General features: G+C 39.3%; 1 protein-coding gene across 1 annotated transcript; it reads left to right on the top strand.

Annotated features, from left to right (window-relative positions):
• Positions 1–539: 539 nt before the first annotated feature.
• Positions 540–9,021, top strand: LOC139377379 (gap junction gamma-1 protein-like). Its single transcript, XM_071120405.1, has 2 exons — positions 540–830; positions 7,389–9,021. The coding sequence occupies exon 2, from the start codon at positions 7,409–7,411 to the stop codon at positions 8,669–8,671; it is 1,263 nt and encodes a 420-aa protein (XP_070976506.1). The 5' UTR covers positions 540–830; positions 7,389–7,408; the 3' UTR covers positions 8,672–9,021.
• The last annotated feature ends 5,436 nt before the right edge of the window (positions 9,022–14,457 follow it).

Below are 14,457 nucleotides of genomic sequence, written 5' to 3'. Positions count from 1 at the left end.
GCTATGGGGGGGTGTTGAGCAGTGTTGCGCTATAGGGGGGGTGTTGAGCAGTGTTGAGCTACAGGGGAGTGAGTTTTGAGCAGTGTTGGGTTACAGGGGAGTGAGTGTTGAGCAATGTTGAGCTATAGGGGGTGAGTGTTGAGCAGTGTTGAGCTACAGGGGAGTGAGTGTTGAGCAGTGTTGAGTTATAGAGGGGTGGGTGTTGAGCAGTGTTGAGCTACAGGGGAGTGAGTGTTGAGCAGTGTTGAGCTATAGAGGGGTTTGGTGTTGAGCAGTGTTGAGCTACAGGGGAGTGAGTGTTGAGCAGTGTTGAGCTATAGAGGGGTTGGGTGGGAAGGGGAAGGCTGGAGGTGTTGCCACTAACAAGCCTCCCTCAGCTGGGTGGGTGTTAATTTCAATCTGCAGTCAGATGTCCTTAAATTTGACCCTCTGGTACAGGGTCACTTGCCAGGGTGGGGAGGGAGAGATTTTTTCCTTGTCTTTCTCCTTCTCTTTTTTATACTTCCTTCTTGGGCAAAAGGCTGGCGTAATAGAAAACAGACACGAGTCAGAATGTGAGGCATTCACAGGAGAAAAAGTTCAGTTCCGTCCTCACTGTGTGGATAAGTCAGGAGAGGATAAACAGAAAAGGCTAAGTAGTCTAATTATACAGTGTTTGTTGTTTTTACTATGTGGGGGAGATTATGTTGTTGTTAGCTAGTGTGTCACAGCGTCAGATCAGGATCAGGATGGACCCTCCATGCCATCGGCACGGACTTGGCACGGGATGGCTGTGAAAATGTGGACAAAGTTATGTCTGAACAGAGCGTGCAGTCCAACTTCTTCTCCAGGTGGGTTTTGTCCGTTCTCTCCCAAACCCTAGGATGCATAGCTCTTTCCTCTGTCATACTGTAGGTGTTGTCGACTGAACATTTTAAATGAGGTTACAATACTTTGATGCAGAATTCAGGTGTAGAATGTTACATTTGAATTGTGTGCCAAATGTAGCATGGTTTTTAAATCAACGGGGTAAAAGTATGGTGCAGAAATATGTATTGAGATGAGCCCAATGTGTCTCCTCAGGCACCAGTTTTATTTCAAAAACAGACACATATTTTAGTCCCACTATGTAAAGCTGGAAGGATATTATTTTGCAGCAGATAAAGAAAAGTAGTTCATCTTGACGTACACCCCTGACACCAGGTCATTTGTAATTCTTTATCATGTATATTCTCTCAGGCCGCTACAACCTAAACATGTGTTAAATTTCTCAAATTGGTTGATCTCAGTTGGCCATATATGGTGGGGATAGAGAGAAAATGTTGAGTTATGGACTGATATTAAGAGCACCGTTATGATATCATCAATAAACGTGGTCCTATGTGGGTTGGGGAGGGGGGATGGGTGGGTGGGTGTTTTTGTATTTTTTCTTTCATCCTTACTGTTGTGTTTTGGCTGTGTTACCATAAATAAATGAAACATGTCATAAAAAAATATATAAAATCCAGAGAAGAATTCCACACAATTACGGCAAGGTGTTCCTGCAACTTGTTTACACCAGGCTAATAAATAATTGTTCTATAAGATATAGAGATGCAGTTCTCATTATTGTTTTCTTGTTATACAGATTTGTACCATTTGAAATATATTTGACATGTGTTCAAAATATTGGGTTAGATTATGTTTAATGATGAATATAAGTGGTAAACTATAACTATACATTACTTATTCACATTAGGACACAGGTCAAAGGTCAAGATCATGAGGGCAAGTCAGGTTGGATCACCTTCAATGGGAGAACAAAGCTTATGTTGTAATACGGAAATGGAAAGATAGCCTACATAAAAACAATGCTTTTATTTTGTCATATCACACAGTCATTTTTTTTCCCCTTCAGCTAAGTGCGGATACTGAAATCAATATTTACACGGTTGATTGATATTAAGAATAGGGTTGCAAAGCTTGTACTTCAATAACTTAAAAAAATTGTATTCATATATAGTTTTCAGTTTTTATATCTGTGTCCATATTGTCCATACGTTTCAAGTAGATAGACCATATGATTTAAGTGAATAAAGCCTTATTTTAAATGAACTGCAACTATTGACTTTTCTTCACAACTGCCACCAGTTTGATGCCAAAACATTGACAACAAATACATATTGACATAGTGAAATAAATATATATGAAGTATATTTCATGCTGAAAGCCTCATATTTAACACCAATGATATTCACTGACTGAGTTCATGGTTTATATTTAGGGTAATGTTTAACAGATTTGTCATTCTATTATTTATTTTAAAACCCTCGAATTGAATTATTTCAAATATTGTACACGTGGGAAGGCCACACAGAGGGACACCTGTGATAATCTGAAGTACCCAAAAGGGTCTTGATAGACTACATAAAATCCTTCTAAAGTTCTAAAGTGTCCAGTAATATACCTCCCTTTGCAACCCTAATTAAGGGAATAAAAACAAAAACTGGTAGTAATACCTAGAATTAAAACTCATACACGCATATAGTAATTGCAATCATTAATACAACATTCTCTAATCAGTTTGTTCTATCAGAATTTTTCCAACATTATTGTTAAAACATGTTGTTAACAGAAATGAAATATTGATATTTACTAATCCCCAAAGGGTATGAGCATGAAACATCTTGCATGGGTAACCTCTGACGTCTAGCACGGAATTAACATGTAGAGATCCTAAAATAAAACACGGCAATATCACACAGCGAAAGAGGAACGCTAACAAGTTACACAAACATTTTCCTTTACCAGTTCCAGTTCAACCAACTGCATAAAATAATGTTGCAAACTACCCACACTGGATGGATGTACACAGCAGCCAATCACTTCCAAAGCATGCTCTCATGGGGCACCCTTCATTATAAAGCCTAGCCATAATCCTTACTGGGCTTCAGTTAAACAAACCTGCCTATCCTCAAGTTCTGGGCAGGGATGTATTGTAGTAAAATGTAAACTCAGTTTACCCACCTTTATTCATTTTATGAACAGTTTACTAACTTATAATACTAGATACGTGTTTCACATGAGGGCTCACCCACCTTATATTGCCCACGGTAGCTGCCGTCTGTGGCCTGGCCATGTGGTGGTAGCTGCCGTCTGTGGCCTGGCCATGTGGTGCTAGCTGCCCTTCGCTCCCCGGTGTGAGACAGCAGCAGCACAGGGTCTGGTGGGTCTGGAGGGCAGGCCTCGTGGCCTCGTGGTAGCTAGACAGACGAACAAGCCTCTCCTGTTCACTGTTTTCACTCAGATGGCAGCTAGCGGAGACAGTGCTGCTATACAGTCATGATACTATCAACTCACAAAGCAGGCAGTCTGCTCTGTGTGTGAGGGGAGTAGGGACACTAGTGGGAGAACATCCTGGGAGAAGCATAGATGGCCTACTTCTCTTCCTTTAAAATCAATCTGAGAGACCCAGTTCAACATTCAGGGGAACCTACAGTATAGGGATTTTCTCTCCGAATAAGAGTATAGCACACAGAGACACCTCCACATCTGCGTTCTCTCTCTCCTCCCCCATATGCCTCCTATCTTGATATAACCCAGGTGTGTCACTCACTACCTTCCTTTAGCTTGGAGAGAATTCATCTAAATATCCCTTCATTCAGTCATCGAGAAGCTGCATCATTAATCATTAAACAGTATGAGAATAGTAGAAGCTTTTGAGTAATCTATACACAAGGTCATGCACATATCCTCTCACTATTTATGCATATGCGTTACTTGTCTAAGGTAACGCTCCCAATACTTTTAATGCATTTTTCCACAAAAAGGTGGGTAAACTGTTGCGCAAAGTAAAAGTACCACTGTGTGTGATACAGTATGTCAGCAGTTTTTTTCAAGTCTTTTGCTAAATTGAATTGATTATTAGAATTATTTAAAAAATAATGCACTCCAATAGTTTTATTTGTGTTTTATAATTATAATGTTTAAGAAAAAAGATTCCAGAAATGCTAATTTAGAACCACATTTTTTGCACATGGAAGCGAGTGAGAACAATCTGTTTATTAATTTCAAATAGGTCCCAGGGATTATGTTCATAGTTGTTGCTTTTAATTAACATTAGTCTGTTGTGTTGCATTGTCATTATGTACTATTATAGCAAAAGTTGTGTGCAAACATACTATTTAAATCTATTTTGCCTACATGTTGGGATTAGAGTGGAATTGTTCATCTCAAATAAATATTTTAATGTTTGCAAAAAGTTCACAAACATATTTTATAGGAATATGAGGATCATAACTCTGTATCATTGCTCTGTATCATGTAATTTGGTAAATTAAAAGAAAGCAAAAGGTTTAATCAACTGATTTAGGTAAATCTGCAGTAACAAGTTGACTTTGAAAAAGGTAAAAGAAGAGACTTGACTACTAGGATCTGGTCGAAGTAAAAGTTTTAAAGTAACTGTCTAGTGTTTCCAATATGAGTGAACAAGTTTTCCTTCCAAAAACATGGAATTCAGTATGTTAAAAAGCAGCTTTTCTGTGTTGTAATGGTGTGGGCATACCCCAACAACAGAATGTTGAGGGAGACTGGGCATACACTTGTCATTAAAAATATTCATTCAAGTAGACTGCTGATTGGACAGCACAGCCAATGAGCCAACATGAGATCATGTTATTTGAGGAAATAGCAAAACAATTAAATGGTCTGTTTGAGGTGTGGATTTTTAAGTGTATTTTTCTCCAATTTATGCTTTGGCCACAAATATGAGAATAGGACAGCATTATTTGGGAATGAGTTAACAGAATATTAACTTTTAAAGGTGAGATTTTCACTGGACAGTTACCTTTAATACAGAGGTTAGGAGTTCAGGTGGTCGTGTGAAAATGCAAAGGCAAAAACCCTCTGGTTTGGGTTGTCCTCCGTCAACAATAGAGTGAGTGAGTGACATAATGAGTGGGACAGACATAACTATAGACAGTGTGTATATATCATTGATCTTGACTTCATAGTACAGTGTCTTCTTCTTTTTGTTGAGTTTAGTCACATAATATCTCAATTTGCAGTCAGTCAGCCAGTCAGATGTGCAGCCAGACTTATTACCTACTCCTTTTGCCCCATCTCTTTCAACCATAACGTTTTTAAATGCCTCCCCAATCCATGAAGCAAGGATCTGACCCTTTTTTATGCTTTATGTGTTTGCCTAAAATGACATACCAAAATCGAACTTCCTGTAGCTCAGGTCCTGAAGCAAGGATATGCGTATTCTTGATACCATTTGAAAGGAAACACTTTTCAGTTTGTGGAAATGTGAAATTAATGTAGGAGATAGGATAGGATATAACACATTAGATCTGGTAAAAGATAAAAGAGAAAGACCATACTTTCAGATAGGAGTCTGGGTGTAATTTAGATTTTGGCCACCAGAAGGCAGCGGTGTGTTTACAAAGTTTAAGACTGATGCAGTGGAGAATTACATTACTTCCAAATATTTTGTATCAAGTCTGCCAGAGGTTTGCCCAAATGTGCCGAATTGGTCAATTGATACATTTCAAGTACATAACTATAGAGAACATACACAAATGCTATGGTAATACAAAATTTAAGCTTACACACTCCCAGGAATGTCATACATGATGGACCATTAGCTTATACACTAACTTTCACATATCTAGATGTCTGGGCGGAGTGGGAGTGGAGCCAGAGACAGCAGTGGGGTCAAACTGTAGACCACAAATCCTACATTTGAACATAAAAAGGGATTTAATCAAACAAAAGTATGCTTCATTTTACCTCTGGGACCCTCAGGATGACAAATCAGAGCAAGGTTACTGAATGTAAGTATGTAATTTACCTTCAGAGGTGAATGTATCATACCAGTTGCCGTGATATATATATATATTTTTTTTTGTGCACTCCCCTCAAACAATAACATGGTCTTTTTTCCCCCTGTAATAGCTACTGCTAATTGGACACTGCAGTTAGATTAACAAGAATATAAGCTTTCTGCTCATATAAGACATGTCAATGTCCCGGAAGGTTGGCTGTTGTATACAACTTCATTCTAGTCACATTAGCGCACATTAGCAACAACAATCCTGGTTTAGGGACACCGATCCTGTAGAGGTCAACAGTTCTAAGAGTCAGTTTCTTAACAAGTGCATGTTTTTCAATAAGTATCAATTTCATAAATGTATCAAGTGCAGTGTCTGGATCCTCCTTTTTAATCACATCATACCCACACATAGTTTTTACATCATCCACATAAGAGTCACAGTAAAATCTTCTGTGTGATCTCTTATAGACTATTTTAGGCCCTATTTTAGGCCCTATTTTAGCCCTAATATTGTGATCACTGCATCCAATGGGTACGGATACAGCTTTAGAACAAAGTTCTACAGTATTAGTAAAAATGTGATCGATACATCTGGATGATCTTGTTCCTGTAGTGTTTGGAAACACCCTGGTAGGTTGATTAATAACCTGAACCAGATTACAGGCACAGGTTACAGTGAGAAGCTTCCTCTTGAGTGGACAGCTTGATGAAAACCAGTCAATATACAGGTCCCCAAGAAAGTAGACCTCTGTTTACATCACATACACAATCAAGCATTTCACACATATTATTTAGATACTGACTGTTTGCATTTGGTAGCCTATAGCAACAACCCAAAAGAAAAGGTTTAGATGTGCCAAGTGAACCTGCAACCACAACACTTCAAAACACAAGATCTTCTCTAAGCATTTCAGGGATATTGCATTGAATATATACAGAAAAACCTCCCACATAAGCATTTCTGTCTCTTCTATAGATGTTATATCCTTGTATTGCTACTACTGTATCATCAAATTAATTATCTAAGTGAGTCTCAGAAATGGCTAATATAAGAATGTTATCTGATGTTAGCAAGTTATTGATTTCATGAACCTCCTTAGGGCTAGCTGTCCCGCTAGCCTTAAACTGTTTTTATGTTTGATCCAAGTTAAACAATTTAAAGGCAATGCTACTAAATACTAAGAGTGTATGTAATTTTCTGAGCCACTGGGAATGTGATGTACAAAATAAAATCTGAAATAAATCATTCTCTCTATTATTCTGACATTTCACATTCTTAAAATAAAGCGGTGATCCTAACTGACGTAAGATAGGGACTTCTTACTAGTTAGTATTAAATGTCAGGAATTGTGAAAAACTGAGTTTAAATGTTTTTGGCTAAGGTGTATGTAAACTTCCAACTTCAACTGTATGTGTATGTGACCAATACAATTTGATTTGGTGTTGTGTATGAGCTGTGACTAGTTCTGTTGATGTTGTGTATGAGCTGTGACTAGTTCTGTTGATGTTGTGTATGAGTTGTGTCTAGTTCTGTTAGTTCTTGTCTCTCTTTTATTCAACTAAACCCTTAATTATACTTTTTATGTGTTTCCAGATTCTAGTTGAAAAGCCTCTATGACCACCATGAGCTGGAGCTTTCTCACGCGTCTTCTGGAAGAGATCCACAACCATTCCACCTTTGTGGGGAAAGTGTGGCTCACGGTGCTCATCATATTTCGCATTGTGCTGACCGCCGTGGGGGGCGAGTCCATCTACTCTGACGAGCAGACCAAGTTCACCTGTAACACCAAGCAGCCCGGTTGTGACAACGTGTGCTACGATGCCTTCGCCCCACTCTCACATGTCCGCTTCTGGGTTTTCCAGATCATCATGATCTCCACCCCCTCAGTAATGTACCTGGGCTACGCCATCCACAAGATAGCCCGCACCTCCGAGTTGGAGCGCCGGAAGTTCCACCGCCGGAAGAAGCTCATTCATGCTCAAAGGTGGACGGATAGCCACCCGCTTGAGGAGGTGCGGGAGGAGGATGAGGACAACGATGCAGAGCCTATGATCTACCAGGAGGAGGTGGTGGAAGCCCAAGAAGTCAAGCCTGAGCCGGCCAAGCCGCAGAAACATGACGGCCGCCGGCGGATCATGCAAGAGGGCCTGATGAGAATCTATGTCCTTCAGCTACTGTCCCGGGCCGTGTTTGAGATCGGCTTCCTGGCGGGCCAGTATCTTCTCTACGGCTTCCGTGTTAATTCATCATATGTGTGCAATAAGGTGCCCTGTCCCCACAATGTAGACTGCTTTATATCTCGGCCGACGGAGAAGACCATCTTCCTGCTCATCATGTATGTCGTCAGCTGCCTTTGCCTGCTCCTCAACGTGTGTGAGATGTTCCACTTGAGCATTGGAACATTCCGAGACACTCTCCGCAAGAGGAGGAATCAGGAGGGTCGACGGCCCTCGTACAGCTACCCATACTCCCATAACATCCCCGCCTCTCCCCCCGGGTACAACCTGGTCATGAAGTCAGACAGGCCGAACCGGATTATCCCCAACAGTCTAATTATGCACCATGAGCAGAACATGGCCAACGATGTCCAGGAACATAACCAAGAGTGCACCAGTCCAGATGACAACATCCCCTCGGACCTAGCCAGCCTGCACCGCCACCTACGGGTGGCCCAGGAGCAGCTCGAAATGGCCTTCCAGACCTACAACACCAACAAGAACCAGCCCACCTCGAGGACAAGTAGTCCTGGAAGCACCTTGGCAGAGCAAATCAGGGTCAACACAACCCAGGAGAAACAAGGAGCCAGGCCGAAATCAGCCACTACAGAGAAAGCTGGGACCGTTGTAAAAAATGGAAAGAGTTCTGTATGGATTTAGGAATTATTAACTTCATGTGGTACAGTAATCTTAGTGAAAAGTCATTTTCAATCTCCAGTTCCATATTCTGTGGATAATGGAAGATGTGAAATGAGACAAGATAGGTAAAAGCTTTGGAGCGTGAATCAATTGCACTGCCTGAATAGATTTTGCTTTGTCACAAGGAGAAACCAGCAGTGTGACATGTCAGATCAGGAGCACACAAAATAGGCACTATTTACAGGTGATATCAAAACAATTGTAAACAAAAAAAGGAAAAACAAACATGAAGATATCACTAAATACAGTAGTAGTGTATCCTATTATTAGGGTGTCTTTTTGTGCTTTAAATAACATAGTTTGAACATAATTAATATATGCATATGTTGCTTATTCAAACATTTCTTATTTTAGCTACTTTATAGGGAGATATAAAATGAACCATGATGGCAATATATTTAGAATTATTTTTACTGGGATTATTAATTAACCTTGCTTTTGAACTGGATTAATTTGACAGAATACATTTAGAATGTCTTTAAAACTATAACAATATGCAAGTGTGTCTTTTTTAAATTGTGGTCTAGTTAAAAGCAATACCGTGGTAAGCACATTTTAATGGCACTACGATTGAATCCTGATGATGTTTAAGAAAAGGACGGTGAACCAAATGTGAAAAGTAATCTAGAAATTCCTAACTGTTCAGATTTGCACTTGGAACCTTTTAACTAATTTTGAGTTGTATTAAGACATTTAGAAAAATATACATTCATAATTTATTTGAGGAAGAAATGCTGGATATGTATGGGTTATGTTGAAAGATAAGATGTGAAATGTTATAGGACAAATGGTGTTTCATCAGCAGAGGTTTGAGCAACACTGTTCTCCATAGAGTAAGATTTTATTTCACTCTAGTTTTCAAAGCGTTGTTGTAAGATTACATTTTTATTTAGCATTCTGCAGTGACAGAAAAAGGTAAGTAGGTGGTTGTTTTGAAAATTTGAACGACCAATTTCTGATATTTTCTGCTGTTTTTGTGGGGCAGATAATGAATGAATTGACTTTGCTACATTTTAACACATTGTACATATACAGTACAATGCACATAGTAGAAGATGTACACTGAGTGAACAAGACATTAAGGACACTTTCCTAATATTGAGTTGCACCCATTTGCTAAATGACTAAAATGTATAAATGTAAATGTGTCGAAAGTGTTTCACAGGGATGCTGGCCCATGTTGACCCCTATGCTTCCCACAGTCATATCAAGTTGGTCTTTGGGTGGTGGACCATTCTTTATACACACAGGAAACTGTTGAGCATGAAAAATCCAGCAGCGTTGCAGTTCTTGCCACAAACCGGTGCGCCTGGCCCCTACTACAGCACCCCATTCGAAGGCACTTAAATCTTTTGTCTGAGACACATACACAATAATGTCGCAATTGTCTCAAGACTTAAAAATACTTTTCCTCCCCTTCATCTACAGTGGCTTGCGAAAGTATTCACCCCTTGGCATTTTCTTATTTTGTGCCTTACAATCTGGAAAGAAAATTGATTTTATGGGGGTTTGTATCATTTGATTTACACAACAGGCCTACCACTTTGAAGATGCAAAATATGTTTTATTGTGAATCAAACAAGAAATAAGACAAAAAAACAGAACTTGAGCGTGCATAACTATTCACCCCCCCCCCCCCCCCCCCCCAATGTCAATACTTTGTAGAGACCCCTTTTGCAGCAATTACAGATGCAAGTCTCTTGGGGTATGTCTCTATAAGCTTGGCACATCTAGCCACTGGGATTTTTGCCCATTCTTCAAGGCAAAACTACTCAAGCTCCTTCAAGTTGGATGGGTTCCGCTGGTATACAGCAATCTTTAAGTCATACCACAGATTCTCAATTGGATTGAGGTCTGGGCTTTGATTAGGCCATTCCAAGACATTTAAATATTTCCCTTAAACCACTCAAGTGTTGCTTTAGCAGAATGCCTAGGGTTATTGTCCTGCTGGAAAGTGAACCTCCGTCCAAATGTCAAATCTCTGGAAGACTGAAACAGGTCTCAAGTATTTCCCTGTATTTAGCGCCATCCATCATTCCTTCAATTCTGACCAGTTTCCCAGTCCCTGCCGATGAAAAACATCCCCACAGGGATGGTGTTCTCGGGGTAATGAGAGGTGTTGGGTTTGTGCAAGACATAGCGTTTTTCTTGATGGCCAAAAAGCTCACTTTTAGTCTCATCTGACCACAGTACTTTTTTCCATATGTTTGGGGAGTCTCCCACATGCCTTTTGGCAAACACCAAATGCGTTTGCTTATTTATCTCTTTTAAGCAATTACTTTTTTCTGGACACTCTTCTGTAATGCTCTGTGGAGTGTATGGCTTAAAGTGGTCCTATGAACAGATACTCCAATCTCTGCTGTGGTGCTTTGCAGCTCCTTCTGGGTTTTATTTAATCTCTTTGTTGCCTCTCTGATTAATGCCCTCCTTGCCTGGTCTGTGAGTTTTGGTGGGCAGCCCTCTCTTGGCAGGTTTGTTGTGGTGCCATATTCTTTCAATTTTTTAATATATACTGAGATCATGTGACAGATCATGTGACACTTATACTGCACACAGGTGGACTTTATTCAAGTAATCATGTGACTTCTGAAGGTAATTGGTTGCACCAGATCTTATTCAGGGGCTTCATAGCAAAGGGGGTGAATACATATGCACATACCACTTTTCCATTTAAATTTGTATTTTAGAAACAAGCTATTTTTTTTCACTTCACTTCACCAATTTGGACTATTTGTGTATGTCAATTACATGACATCCAAATAAAAATCCAGTTAAATTACAGGTTGTAATGCAACAAAATAGGAAATACGCCAAAGGGGATGAATATTTTTGCAAGGCACTGTACACTGATTGAAGTGGATTTAACAAGTGACATCAATAAGGGATCATATCTTTCCCCTGGTTTCACCTAGTCAGTCTATGTCATGGAAAGAGCAGGTGTCCTTAATGTTTTGTACACTCAGTGTATATCCTCATACGTTTAAGTTTACATATTTTCTTATATTTAGGAATCTGTCTTGAAAAAGGAAAGCATTTTATAAAAACAATTCCCCCCTTTTCCCCAATTTCATGATTTAAAAAATTGTATATATATTTTATTATTAACCCACCTTCGGAGGACACATATCTTTTTCTATTTTTACAACTTTTCTGCTACATATACATACATTTTACATACACATTTTACATACATGGTACTTTTATATAAAGCAATCACATAACAATAATACATTACCAAACATAAATGATTTAATCCCACCCCTCAGCCACTCTCAGCCCATTCCACCTATCACAATAGAACCCTCTTGTTTGGTTTCGATCTTGTCTCATTGCTGCAACTCCCCAACGGGCTTGGGAGAGGCAAAGGTCAACTGATGCGTCCCCCGAAACATGACCTGCCAAGCCGCGCCTCAACACTTACTCACTTAACCCGGAAGCCAGCTGCATCAATGTGTCGCAGGAAACACTTTTAAACTGACAACAGAAGTGAGTCTGCAAGCGCCTGGCCCGCCGAAAGGAGTCGCTAGAGCGCGATGAGTCAAGTTAAGTCCCACTTTTATAGTCTTAAGTTTCATCAGCTGTGTTGTACAATATGATATAAAACACAGGAAATACGGAATTTTGACTGCACTGGGCCTTTAAAACTTTCAGAAGGCAGGTTTCCATTTACCCAGATTTATTAGACAAAAGCAATGTTGCAACAACAACAAAAACATTGCGACACATTTAATGGAAACGGCAGCCATGGGGGAAATGTTCGAAAGATCGACAACATTTTTATCGACAAGAGTGGATTTTTAAGTGGGTGTCATGACTCTCTTATCATAAGAGTAGGGGTGTTAACCAGCCATAAAATTATGCAATATATGTCACAACAGGCGTAAATATATTGGTCATGACAGTGTTATGACCATATTACGCCAGGTTATACGCTGTTATGACACATTATGACATGGTTATGACCGTGTCATAATGTGTTATGACACTGGCTGTTAAGTAAAGTGTTACCCAAGTATCACCATCCAATTTCTTTTCTACAAGATTGCAATTTCTACCATTGCAACGACTGTGGCGATACGTTGGCAAATCAGAATGATTAGAAATGGCAAATATTAGTCAATTCTTGCATACTATCCATGCTGGGTTTTGCAGGCTAACTGAGACATGAAACAGATAGGTGGGAGGGCATACAGGCAATTTATTAATGCGCAATTTGCCCAAATGGATAATGGAAACACTTCAACCATTTAATTTGTGTTTGACACTCGGTCAGGGGTACTCAACTCTTACCCTACGAGGTCCGGTGCCTGCTGGTTTTCAGACAATTGTTGCATTTATTTTCGATGCAAACTTTCTAAATGTCGACCCCAAAAAAATCTCTAGCCAAGTTGATGGAAACATAGCTAGTGTAAATGAATGAAGTTGTTTTCTGCGTTGTTTCTTGTAGATACATAATTCTGCCTTTAGCATTATGAGACTCCAAAGTGCCTCAAATGGTTAAGATTGTTCCTGTGTTTTATTTAAACAAAAATAATAAACCTAGATGAAAACGTTTGGTGTTTCTCTAATTACATGTCATTGCATAGAAATAACCACACGCACACACACACCCGCTATAAGTACGGAGTACAGAATAACATCATGTCCAATAACTGCAATCACATTTTTCGCTTACTTGACCAATTTTAGTAGGTATCATAATTGCAAAGGGTTTTCTAATGATCAATCAGCCTTTTAAAATGATAAACTTAGCTAACACAACGTGCCATTGGAACACAGGACTGATGGTTTCTGATAATGAGCCTCTGTACGCCTATGTAGCCGTTTCCAGCTACAATAGTAATTTACAACATTATCAATGTCTACACTGTATTTCATTTTCTTTCAAAAACAAGGACATTTCTAAGTAACCCCGAACTTTTGAACGGTAGTGTAAAGATAAGATTACATGGAAATGCACTCAACTAATGCCTTTTTATTACATGCTGTTACTGACATGTTTACACCAGAACCTCATTTATGGGTGTAGCTTGCTTATCTAGCCATTGAATTACACACTAAAGTTAGGGTGCAGCAGTGGACGCTCCTCAGAGGAGGAAGGGGAGGACCATCCTCTTCAGTGAAATTTCATAAAAATAAAATAGTGAAACATTTAAAAAGTTTAGATTAAACTATACTAAATATGTTCATATGTCACCAAATAATTGGTTAAAATATACTGTTTTGCAATGAAGGTCTACATTAACTTCAACAGCACTGTCGAGGCTAGCAGCATGGTGTAGCCGGAGGACGTGGTGTAGCCGGAGGTCAGCTAGCTTCTGTTCTCCTCTGGCTACATTGGCTTCAATACAAAACCTAGGAGGCTGGTAGGCTGAAGGACGTCCTCCAACCAGTCAAAGCTTTTGCAGTATGAATTGACAAGTTGCCTGTCATGTCTTTGGCATCATTAAAGTGAAGACTGTTATTTTATCAAATCAATTCTCTGTAATTATAATTACGTTTATTACGTGATTAAACGAATCATGTAAATGTAATTGACAAGGAAGTCGGGGCACCAAGGAAAATCTTCAGATTACAAAGTTATAATTTTCCTAATATAACTGTTCAGATATTTTAATATTTGATCAATTAGTCTTCTAATTAATGACTTATTCTTTATCTCACGTTTGTCTCATTCCAAACGTCATAAATTGTTGGTTATCTGCACGAACCCAGCCTTCACTATGAATCATCCATACATCAATTGT

This window comes from Oncorhynchus clarkii, chromosome 20 (assembly GCF_045791955.1).
Source record: "Oncorhynchus clarkii lewisi isolate Uvic-CL-2024 chromosome 20, UVic_Ocla_1.0, whole genome shotgun sequence".
NCBI classification, from domain to species: domain Eukaryota; kingdom Metazoa; phylum Chordata; class Actinopteri; order Salmoniformes; family Salmonidae; genus Oncorhynchus; species Oncorhynchus clarkii.
Note: the sequence above shows the minus strand (reverse complement) of the source record. Positions and strands in the feature narration are given on the sequence as shown.

Coding starts and splice junctions, on each gene's coding strand:
- LOC139377379 (XM_071120405.1), top strand. CDS start 7,409: ATGACCACCATGAGCTGGAGCTTTCTCACGCGTCTTCTGGAAGAGATC.